The sequence below is a fragment of the Jaculus jaculus genome, chromosome 1, assembly GCF_020740685.1.
Source record: "Jaculus jaculus isolate mJacJac1 chromosome 1, mJacJac1.mat.Y.cur, whole genome shotgun sequence".
NCBI classification, from domain to species: Eukaryota; Metazoa; Chordata; class Mammalia; order Rodentia; family Dipodidae; genus Jaculus; species Jaculus jaculus.
In genome coordinates, this window is record NC_059102.1 from 117,920,652 (window position 1) to 117,932,855 (window position 12,204).

Genomic DNA, 12,204 nt, shown 5'->3' on the forward strand with positions numbered 1-12,204 from the left:
CCCCCATTCTATGCTCATCCCTCTCCAAGGTCCTGTTTCCCTCCCTCACTCCCTCTGACTCCTCCCACGGTGCCCCAGGGGAGGTTTGGGGTGGTTTCTGTGTGTTTCTTTCTGCCAAGTAGCCTAATCTGAAGCCTAGTTATACAACGCTCATTTTTTTCCTAAGGCAGTTGGGGGCTGTCTTTTGGTATCCTTCAATGCTTGCTTCAGGAACCTAACATCTCAAGGAGTAGATTTTTTTTTTTCTTTTTAAAATCAAGAAGTTCATTGATGGCATAGCTGTGCAACGTCTCTCCTGCGTAGTTGAAACTAGTTTGGAAGCCAGCTAACGTTGTAGCAGTGATGATGGACTTCCACACAGACATCTTCTCTCCTCACCAGACACTGTCCAGAAGGCACCGTGCCATGACTGACGAAGTTGGTGTATACAAACATCCGCCTCTGTGTCCCTTGGTTTTTTGTGTTTTTTTTTTTAACCCGCTGATCTTTAAAATATCCAGTAAAGTGTTAAGAATGAATGCCTGTCACTTTGGGAGAGTGCGGAGTACTGATAGCTACTACTGTGTTTTACCAGCCTTTTGGTCAGTTGGAGGAAGTGCCAAAGATCAAGGAGAGAAAAGTGGTGGGCTACAAGTGCAAATTCTGCGTGGAAGTGCACCCAACGCTCCGTGCCATCTGCAATCACCTCCGGAAGCACGTGCAGTACGGCAGTGTCCCTGCTGTGAAGGTGAGGATGGGACGGTCCAATGCTCATTCTGTGTGTGAGTGACTCGAGCTACTTATTAACTTGTCGCTTAAAGAGCATCTGGGGATGCGGGCACTTTGGAGTCATGCTCGGATTGCTTTGGCTTGTTTTGATTTCTTTGCAGGTTGGACCTTCCTCATCTACGTGTTCATGAAAGGTTGGGGTTTGATCTGGTTCCCAAGCCGGGGACAGTTTGGTGGACTCAGCGGAGCCTAGATTTCTGAGTCATCTTACTGTGTGCTGAGTGTCAATAGGTCTTTGTCCTTCTAAGCTGCCTGGGCCCATGGGAAAAACCCAGGGGACTCTTCCCATCATCTGACCCTTCCTCTCCCTGACTTGTCCTGTCTTCATCTGGCTGAAGATGTGACAGTCCAGGAAAATCTGCCTTTTGCTTTCTGTTCTAGGTCCTCTGAGGAGTTACAGGGGCATTTACTAAGTACGAAATTCAAAGCTTTAAGTTCCACTTGACCCTGAGAGCCCTTTGACCTGGTTGTCTGCTCTGTCCCTTCTATGCATATGACATTTCCAGTATCTTTCCTCTTTCCTCCTGATCTGTATTAGGATACTTGTTTTGAACACAACTGAAAGAAAAGCCATCACTTGAATAATCAAGCTTCCATTCTTACTTTCCAGAATACTGCTAAGCACTTAACTTTTGATTTTTGCATTGTGTATGTGGTATATGTGCATGTGTATGCATATTTGTGTGTGAGTGTACACATGTATGCAGGGGTGAGTATGTGTGTGTGTATACAAATGAAGGCCAGGTATCCATGTCAGGTGTTTCACTCAATCATTTTCTACCTTATTGCAGGGATTCTTCTGTCTTCTCTGTCTCCCCAGTGGTAGGACTGCAGGAGCACTCCACCCCCCCCCCCAGCTTGTATGCATGAGTGCTGGGGATCTGAACCCAGTTACTTATGCTTGTAGGACAAGCACTTTTTCAGTTGAGCCATCTCCCGAGACCCACCATTCTTTAACACCCAAGTTAATTCAGTCTGGATATATGGGCAATATTTTTATTATCTGCGTTCTTGATCTTTTCATCCTATTAATGTTAAGGTACAGTTTCTTCATTGAACTCTGAAGCCTCTGTCTTTGGACAGAACAGTGACAGCCAAGGCACAAAAGAAGTAGCTTCTGCACCCCACTGCAGTGTGGCCCAGCCTTGATGTCTGGAATCATGTAGAAGAATCAGTAATCCAAGAGGCTATCTCAAAAAAAAATGGTGGTTTAAGACTAGGCTGCTCCTTAATTAACTTTGGGGATAAATTATATAGAAACGTCGGTTGAGTAATAACATCCACAAGGTAGACACAGAGCCGGGGTCGTTTTCTCTGCTTCGTTTCCAGGCCATGACCCCAGGCTCCTAGGGCAAGCTGTGCTTTTCTCCTCTTCTCCCTTTCCTCTGTTCCTTCCTTCCTTTTCTTTGAGCTGTAATCCTAACCCCACTTGGTTTCAGCTTAGAGGAGATCACAGTTTGATTTTTCTAAGATGGTTGAATCGTGAACTATCTGCAGACTGGGAGAGCCCATCATATGGCACTTTATCTGTGGATATGTTGCCCTATGATCGCTGCCAGGGCATGAAGAATGGCACTCTGGCTTGCCCTTTCCTCCAGGGGGAGCCGGAGAGGTGGAGGAGGAAGCGTGGACAGGCAATGCTGATGAGCTTGGGAGAATGAAGGGAGAAAAGGAAAGCTGGGCAAGAACAATGGATATTTATTTTGTTGGTGGGGCATGTGTGTGTGTGTGGTTCTCTTAGCAGGAGGCTGAAGACCCTTCCCACTTGTTCCTGGATGGATTGGAAGCAGCCAGAGACGCCAGTGGCACCCTGGTGGGCCGGGTGGATGGTGGACACTGCTTGCTTGATGGAATGTTGGAGGATGAAACCCGGCCGGGGGGATACCATTGCAGTCAATGTGACAGAGTCCTGATGTCCATGCAGGGGCTGCGTTCTCATGAGAGGAGCCACCTGGCCCTGGCCATGTTTACCCGAGAGGACAAGTACAGCTGCCAGTATTGCTCCTTTGTTTCTGCTTTCAGGCACAAGTAAGTACTGATGGGTGATCTCTAGTTGGTAAAAGGAGATGTCTTAGTAGAAGGCAACTAAGATATAGCAGGAGAGGCTTGGCTGAGTCGGAAGGTTCTACTCATGGTTCCCACCTAATGCTGTTTTGACCCTCACTTGTGTCGTCTGTAAATTGGTGCTAAGAACAGGAGTGACTGGATGACATTAGATGTGGCAAATGCAGGAATTTCAAAACTGAGACTTGCTTATGATTTACCCAAGGGAACATGCAGATTCTGGGATTTAGGAACTTTTAGATCTGCCAAACATGTATATGAAACTTAACCATCATCTAAAGAAGTTAAGTCCATTTGGAAAACTGAGTTGCTCACAACATAAAATTAGGACATTACTAAACTATATAATCAAAGAATTATTGCTAAAGGGCTTTTGTTTTGTTTTGTTTTGTTTTTTCAAGGTAGGGTCTCACTTTAGCTCAGCCTGTGTAGACTCAGTGTTGCCTCAAACTCACTGTGATCCTCTTACCTCTGCCTCCCAAGTGCTGGAATTAAAGGTGTGTGCCACCATGCTCAGCCCATTTTTTAAATTTATTTGTATGTTTTTGTGTGGGGGCAAATGCATACATACTAAGGTCTCTCTTGGTGCTGCAAATAAACACCTGTCTGGCTTTATGTGGGTGGCTGGGAAATTGAACCCAGGCCAGCATTCTTTGCAAGGTAGCACCTTTAAACAGAGTGCCATCGCCCCAGACAAAAGCCCATGAGGGCTGAAGAGACGGTTTCATGGTTAAGGTGCTTGCCTATAAAGCCTAATGACCAGAGTTTGATTCCCCAGTACCCACGTGAAGAAAGATGCAAAGCGGTGCATGTATCTGGAATTGTTTGTAGAGGCTGGAGGCCCTGGTGCACCCATTCACACATTTCTCTCTCTCTATCTATCTCTCTCTACTTGCAAATGAATTAAAATATTTTTAAAAGCCCTTAAAAGAGAAGAGGTTTATGGATGCTAAAGAGTTGCTGGAAACACAGGGAGGTTGAGAAACCAAAACATCTGTCACGCATATCAGTTTTGGACGTGTGAACTGGGATAGGTATGCAAGGCTTTGTGAATTGAATAGAAAAAAGGGTTCTGAGAAGAAGCAACCTTTAGTTATCTATTTAGCAATGCACTCTAACATCTGGATGAAGATGACGATGACTGACCATAAGACGGACACGCTGTGTTTGTATGATAATCTATTCAGCAATGCACTCTAACATCTGGACGAAGATGAATGACCATAAGACAGACACACTGTGTGTTTGTATGATAATTGAAGATTGTCCGTCTTCAGAGAGGTCCAATACCTGCTGGAGCTGTTGAAAGCAGGAGGAGGCAGCGTTTCCATGGATTGTGGGATAGGTCTCATGCTTTATTTATTTATTTGTTTTTTACACACTTTATTCTTAAAGTCTATAGGTCTCATACTTTTTTTTCTTTCACCCACTTTATTCTTACCATCTTGTATCTAATCTCTGTCATCAGATCCATATTGATGTGAAACTTGTGTCATTCTCTCAATTCATCAAGTATTGAGTCATGTTGCATTGCATGCATGGAACCTTTGTAAATAATTTTGTATAAAGGAATATAGCCTGTGTTATCCCCATGCACTGGGGGAGATAAGGATGAGCAGGGTCCAGTCTGTGATGTAGGGGAATTTAGGGTTTAAGGTTGGGTTATTGGGTTATAAAGCCAATAAATAACTTGAAAAAATGAGATGCATGTCTTTAAATACATTTAAACTCAGTATCATCACACATGCCTTTAATCCCAGCACTTGGGAGGCAGAGATAGGAGGATTGTCATGAGTTCGAGGCCAGCCTGGGACTGCATAGTGAGTTCTAGGTCAACCTAGGCTACAGTGAGATCCTGCCTTGAAAAAGCCAAATGAAACCAAGCCAAACCAAACTAACAAAATAAATAAATTGCTGCAGAATTCAACAAATCCACTTTGGAAGAGTTAGAAAGGTTTGATGGCACGTGGAGCATTTGCGTGGAATCTTTAAGCAGAAAGGTGGGAGCTGAATGATTTGGAAAGCTGATAACATGTGAAGGAAAGGAAGAGTGTTCAAGGTGAGGAGGATGTGACGTGCAAAGGGTCTGAGTCTCACAGAGACTTAGCTGGTGGCTTAGTCTGAGCAATACTTAAGGACTGGTAAAGGAATCCTGGAAGATAAGTCTGGGTACTTGAATAATGATCATATTTGGAGTCTTCTTTTCTTTGAGGTAGAGGTGACCTGGAACTCACTCTGTAGTTCCATAATTTTTTATTTTTATTTTTTGGTTTTTCAGTGTAGGGTCTCACTCTCTCTGAGGCTGACCTGGAATTCACTGTGTAGTCTCAGGATGACCTCGAACTCATGCAGATCCTCCCACCTCTGCCTACTGAGTGCTGAGATTAAGGCATGCACCAACCATGCCCAGTTCTGTAGTTCCATAATTTATACATAGGTTCAGTCATTTATATTTTTGTTGCTAGAAAAAGGAAGAGTCTGGAATGAGTGACATAGTTATAATTGTTAATACTCATTGCATCTCACAATATGCCAGGCATTATATATGTCTTCAAATATTACCTCTGTTTATGAAATAGCTCCATGAAGTATGGTCCAATTGTCTGTATTATATAGCTGAGAAACGTGAGGCCTAGAGAGATGAGGTAACTTGCCTGAGTCCACCAGGCTTAGAAATAGTGCCTGGGATTCTTCTACTTTGAAAACTGTGGAAAGGGTGGAGGGGCACGATTCGTTTAGATGCAGTAGCAATAGCGGATTTAAGAAGCTGGGTAGTTAGCCAGGCATGGTGGCACATTCCTTTAATCCCACCACACAGGGAGGCAGAGGTAGGAGAATTACTGTGAATTTCAGGCCACCCTGGGACTGCATATTGAATTCCAGGTCAACCTGGGCTAGAGGAAGACCCTACCTCGAAAAACCGGGGGGTGGGAGGCTGGGGAGGGGTTGGGTAGTGGTTGCAGGAATGGATCTGTATGACATAGCAAAATTGGGTAAAGTCAGCATAGCCTGTCATTTTTACTCTGGTTGTTGACAGGGAGAAGGGGTAGTGTCATGAAGTGCTGGGTTTGTGTAGTGTAGACTGAGTTTCAGATAGCTAAAGGACATCCACAGGGAGATGTCCAGAGGCGATTAGAAGTGCAGCTCTGGAGCTGGGAAAACATTACACATTAGGATGGTGAGCAGAAGCAGTCCCACGTGAGTCATTGAGAACAGAATGTAGATCTCTGGGGTACTGTTCAAATTAGAACTTCCCATACCTTGTTGGGTAGATTTATTATTTTTCAGATTAATAATTATTATGAAGATCTAGGGGTTCATTCTAATTAAATAATGTCCTCATAAATTCCTCTGGAAGACTGTTATACAGCAAATGTGGTTGTGTTTTTCTACAAAGGGAGGTCAGCCTCTTGAACATGTGATTCATTTGAATACACGTGCACTAGGCTTATTAGTGTAGATCCTGGGAACAAGACAGCCTACTGCAAGCAGGTCAAGCACATTGAACTCTCCTTTGTCTAGTGTTCCTAATGTAGGCAGAATTGCAATTTACTGAAAGGAAAGGCCTTTAAAATGCTAAAATTGTTCAATTTCCAGTCTCTGTCTCTGTCTGTCTCATTTTCTCAGGTTAAGTTAGATACTGTCACCACTTGTGCAGGAAACATAAGTTGTATGTATGTGCCTTCTGTTTTTGGATTTATTCTCCCACTATTAGTCCTTTTAGAAGAGAACACAAAGATCTTCTCTGCTAGCCACATACCATACCTCTCAATCCAAAAAAAAGAAAAAAACTTTTTTGTGTGTGTTTATGAGACAATCTCAAGAGTCCTTATGTAATCTAAGCTGTCCTTGAACTTGATTTGTAGCAAGGCTGGCTTTGAACTCCTTTTCTTCCTCCTCCCAAATGTCAGGATTATAGGTTTGGGTCACCCACTCCAGTTTCCAGAAAGATTCCTTGTTCTCTTCCTTCAGATTCTTCTCCATTTAGATTCGGTCTCACAACCCTGGCCTGTTTATTTCTTAATATACTGAGGCTACCATTTGAAAATAAATGATGGGTTGGGGAGATGGCTCAGCAGTTAAAAGCATTTTCTTGGAAAGCCTGTTGACCTGGGTTCAGTTCCCTAGTACCCATGTAAAGCCAGATGCACAAAGTGGTGCATGTGGCTGAAGTTCATCTGCAGCAAGAAGAGGCTCTGGTGTGACCATAGAGTGTGAGTGTGTGTGTGTGTGTGTTTCCCTCAAATAAGTAAGTAATATGAAAATTTGAAAAAAAGACTGAACAACCTAGAAGCAGGATGCTTGGAAGAGGGCAGTCAGAAAATGCTGCATTTTGGTGTTAATCTTGCTGTTTCCTTTCCTTCTCTACAATATCAAGTTTGGACCGCCATATGCAGACCCACCATGGACACCACAAACCGTTCCGATGCAAGCTCTGCTCCTTCAAGTCCTCCTACAACAGTCGGCTGAAGACTCACATTCTCAAAGCTCATGCCGGTGAGTTGCTATTCATGGTGCATGACTTCCGAGACACACTCCATGTTTACCATCTCCTGATCTTTGTTGACTGAAAGCTTCAGTCTCTTGCGCACATATTAGCATGAGTTCAGCTTTATTTTTACCTTAAATTTTTTTTTTTTTTTTTTTGAGGAGCCGGGCGTGCTGGTGCACGCCTTTAATCCCAGCACTCAGGAGGCAGGGGTAGGAGGATCGCTGGGAGTTTGAGGCCAGGCTGAGACTACATAGGTAATTCCAGGTCAGCCTGGACCACAGTAAGACCCTTCCTCAAAAAACCAAAAAAAAAAAAAATTTTTTTTTTGTTTTGGTTTATTTATTTATTTGAGAAGGAGGGGAGAAAGAGAAAGATAGAAAGCAATAAATGGGTGCGCCAGGATCTCTAGCCATGCAAAGAACTCCAGACACATGTGCCGCCTTGAGCATCTGTGTTACCTGGATTCTGGGAACCAAACCTGGGTCCTTAGGCTTTGCAGGCAAGCTCCTTGACTGCTAAGCCATCTCTCCAACCATAATTTCTATCTTTTTTTTTCTCTTTTGCTGTGTTTTTTCAAAATAAATTCGAGTGACCTCAAATTCACTATGTAGTCTCAGGGTGGCCTCAAACTCACAGCGATCCTCCTACTTTAGCCTCTTAAGTGCTGGGATAAAAGGCACGTGCCACCATGCCAGCCTGTTTCTATCTTTCTAAAGAAAGCTGAAAAGCAACAGAGGAGAAACTTAAATTACCTGAAGCCCAAATAATTGCCAGTTGATGTTTGATTCATGCTACCAACAGCTTAGAAATAACCTTTTTTTTTCTTGTGCACTTATGTGTGGTGTGTATACTCGTGTATGTATGATCATTGTGATGTGTTTACTCTTGTGCATATGCGTAATCATATGCATGTGGGCACACGTGTTCACGTACGTGCTGCATGCACATGGAGGTTGACATCGTGTCTTCCTTGATCGCAGGATTGCACTCCACTTTATTTCCTGAGGCAGAGTCTGTCAGTTGAACCCAGAGCTCAAGATTCAGCTAGACTAGTTAGCCAGCCTGCGCCAAAGATCCCCTGTTTATGACACCCACGTGCTAGAGGTGGGCTGCTACCTCCATTGGGCATTTATATAGGTGCCAGGGGTCTGAACTCTGGTCTTTATGCTTGCATAGCAAGCACTTTGTCTGCTGAGCCATCTCCTTCATTTCTGTTTTTTTTTTTTTTCCCCGAGGTAGGGTCTCATTCTAGTCCAGGCTGACCTGGAATTCACTCTGTAGTCTCAAGGTAGCCTTGAACTCATGACAGTCCTCCAACCTCAGCCTCCCAAGTGCTGGGATTAAAGGTTTATGCCACCACACTTGGCTCTGTTTTTTTTTTTTATAATTTGATTTAATTTAATTTTTTATCTTTTCACAAACTGGTTTGTTTTTTAAACAAGTTTCTGAATTAGCTTTGTCAATAAAATTGCAGAGAACTGCTTTATTCACTACAGCTGAAGTATAGCATAGTCCTAAAGAAAGTTCAGAAAATGTGAGATTTCTCAACAGTTGCCCTTAGAAAATTTCCCATGAGTCACTTGTATCTAGGAGCTGGCTGATCTCTGTCACTCAATTGTGCTCACCTCTTAAAGCTCGCTTCCCTACACAGGCTCTGCATTAAGCAAGCTGCAGGCGTTGTCTCATCTTTATGATGTTCCTAAAGGGTGAGCACCCTGTAACTCCCTGTGCCTTGTATAACCCTTTACAACACTGTACAGTGCTAGAAATACTGCCTAGTACTTAGGCCTTTCGTTTTTGCCATCCACTCCTGTGTAAAGAGGACTATGGCTTGTTTTGTTTGCTGAGTTTTGGGCCTGTTGAATTGGCTGATCACAGTGAAACTAGCCAAGCCTCCTAGCTGCCCACTGAGGGAGGGTCAAAGATGGGCCATGGAGATTAGCTCCATGGGCTTCTTACCTGTTACTGTGTTTAGGAAACTTCTCCTGAAGTACATGGAGCTACTGGCTTCAGTGGTTAGTGCACTCTTCAGTGGTTAGTGCACTCCTGTCCAGTGTGTCTATTGTGAATGATTCAGCTGGGATAGCATCTTGCTGAGCTTTTCCCATTAGACTTAGCCTTGTGAAAAGCACCTTTACCAGTTGGGACCTGGGTGAATGTCTTGGCCCATGTGAAGGACTTTCAACATGCTGATTCTAGGGCAGTAAGCGAAGTGTGTGTTCCTGGATCTGGCTCAGCCTCTTCCTTGTGCTCAATAGCTGGCCAGGAGGAAGTATCTATAAAGAGAGCAAGAGCAATGTAATTCTGCTGTCAGTACATGTTAGGAGCTTGGTCTTCGTGACATGGCTCTGAGTCACTGAGGAACCTTTGAGAAAGTTAGTGCATTTTATAAAATTCTCTCTTGCTTCATCTTGTCCATTCCAGGCAGATGATTTTGTCATATAATATCATATCAATTTGTTTGTTTGTTTGTATCTTGAGACAGTGTCTTGCTATGTAGTTCTGGCTGGCCTTGAACTCCGCCTAGTCTGACCTCAAATTCACAACAGTCCTGCTGTATTAGCATCTCAAATTCTAGACTTATAAGCATATGCCATCCATATTTTAAGGGCTAAGCAGTAGTGGCACTCAACCAAACCATCTGGACTTGAATTTGCTTTTAGGCTGTGGGACACACTAACAGCTGCCAAACAAAGTTCATGCACCCAAACTTGAATCTCAAAGAAAAGTATTATGTACTATGATGTGTAGTATTCTGTCTGTTATGATAGGGTAACACTGTTGACTACAGTGGAGGGAAGAAGGTTTCATTGCAGTTGTGAAGTAACAGTCTTACTGGCTTACTACAAGGGTATGGGGAAGCTGGAAGGTGGCTCAGCAGAGCCTGTTGGCCTGGGTTCAATTCCTTAGGTACCCATGTCAAGCTGGGCATTAGTTTGCAGTGGCAAGAGACCCTGATGTGTGCACTCTCACACGTGAAAGTAAGGAAATTTAAAGAAAAGAAACAAGGATGCTCACCCTCCTATTCCTGTTTCTTACTCCTTTAATCTGTGGACATCAGCTGTGCCCCAAAAAGATCCTGTTTATATCTCTTTTTTTGTTTAGTTTTTCCAGATAGTGTCTCACTCTAGCTCAGGCTGACATGGAATTCACCATGTAGTGTCAGGGTAGACTCAAACTCATGGCAATCCTCCTACCTCTGCTCCCCAGTGCTGGGATTAAATGCATGCACTACTATGCCTGGCTTGATTTCTGTTTTCTGGTTTTAAATTTGACCTTAAACTAACTTTATGGGACCAGGAGAGACAGAATTTACTTTTGTAGTTCCAGTACTCAGGAAACTGAGGCAGAAAGAGTCCACTAGTTCTAGCCCTACTTGGGCAACATAACAAGATGTATCTCCAGAAGAAATAAGTTTCAAACTATATGCTTATTAGAGAAACTTTGAAAAGAAAAGAAATATGCTTAGTCATTCATAATGATATTATCTAAAGACTAGTTGTTAGCATTTGATATTTCCTTTCAACTATTTTAACTGTAATTACTTTGAACAGTTGTGATTATAATGTCATGTAAAACATATTTTGCCTTTGTATTCATGCTTAATTTTCTGTTATTACTGTCTTCAATAATTTATTTTAATGATAGTTCATCATGAGAATATGTTCACATTTACCTTTTTTTTATATTTAGAAGTTTAGAGTATGTCATACCTTTTCAAATAAAAGTAATATAAATTTCATTTAAAGCTATTTAATGATTTGAGAGAGAGAAAGACAATATGGGCACACCAGGGCCTCCAGCCACTGTAAACAAACTCCAGACATATGGCCACCTTGTGCATCTGGGAATTGAACCTGTGTTCTTATGCTTCATAAGAGCTTTAGCCTCTAAGCCATCTCTCCAGCCCCAAAATAATATAAATTTCTAATCAAAGTTTTCTTTAAGGACACATTCCTTCCTCCTTCTCTCCATCCCTCTATCCCTGTTCTTCTCCTCTTTCCCTCCACCTCTTCCTTCCTCCTTCTTTTCCCTCTCACCCTCCCTCCCTTATTGATTTTTGAGATAAGGTCTTGGTATTGTATCCCAAGCTGGCCACAAACTTGTAGTATTCCTGCCTCAGTCTCAAGTGCTAAGTTATAGTTATAAGCCACCATTCCTAGAATTAAGTGTATTATTTTCTGTGGTTGGATGAAACCTGACATGGTAACTGTTGATGTGGAGAAGGGAAGAATAGTGATTAGGAACCATTACTGATGGAGATGACATGGACTTCTGGGTGGTAATTTTCCTGAAGCCTCACCTCTACAGCTAGAATGAGAGATGAACAGGGACCAGGTGAGGTGGCTTGATCTTGGGACTTACAGAAGCTTCATCCCTAAGAACCTTGAGGTTGTGAGGATGGCCTGGGAGGAGTTCTAGACCATGAAGCTTGAGAAGCACATCTGCAGAGTGAGTGAGCTAACTGTCTTGTTTTCTTTCCACCACCTTGTCCCCTCTACCTTTGTTCTGTCCCTTACTATCTCCTTGCAGGTGAACATGCCTACAAGTGTTCTTGGTGCTCATTCTCCACCATGACAATCAGCCAGTTGAAGGAACACTCCCTCAAGGTGCACGGAAAAGCCCTGACCCTCCCCCGGCCACGGATAGTCAGTCTCCTCTCCTCACATGCCCACCACACCTCCCAAAAGGCTACTGCAGCCGAAGAAGTAGAAGACTCCAATGGTAAGAATGGGCGCCTATGCCAGAATAAGTTGCTTCGGACTGGGGTGAGCTGGGATTGATTGCCAGTCAGTCTTTCTAGAGGAAATCAAATAGTTCAAGCGAAGGAGGAAACTTGAAAAGCTTGAGACAGACTAGACTCAGGTGTGTCCAACCTG

General features: G+C 43.2%; 1 protein-coding gene across 5 annotated transcripts in view; it reads left to right on the forward strand.

Annotated features, from left to right (window-relative positions):
• Positions 1-12,204, forward strand: part of Znf462 (zinc finger protein 462) — a 195,882-nt gene that overhangs the window by 83,043 nt on the left and 100,635 nt on the right. For all 5 annotated transcript variants that reach the window (XM_045136361.1, XM_045136359.1, XM_004656983.3 and 2 more), the window contains exons 4-7: positions 575-727; positions 2,693-2,796; positions 7,211-7,329; positions 11,858-12,049. In XM_045136361.1, the coding sequence (XP_044992296.1) occupies positions 575-727; positions 2,693-2,796; positions 7,211-7,329; positions 11,858-12,049 (568 nt within the window). The remainder of the gene's footprint in view (positions 1-574; positions 728-2,692; positions 2,797-7,210; positions 7,330-11,857; positions 12,050-12,204) is intronic.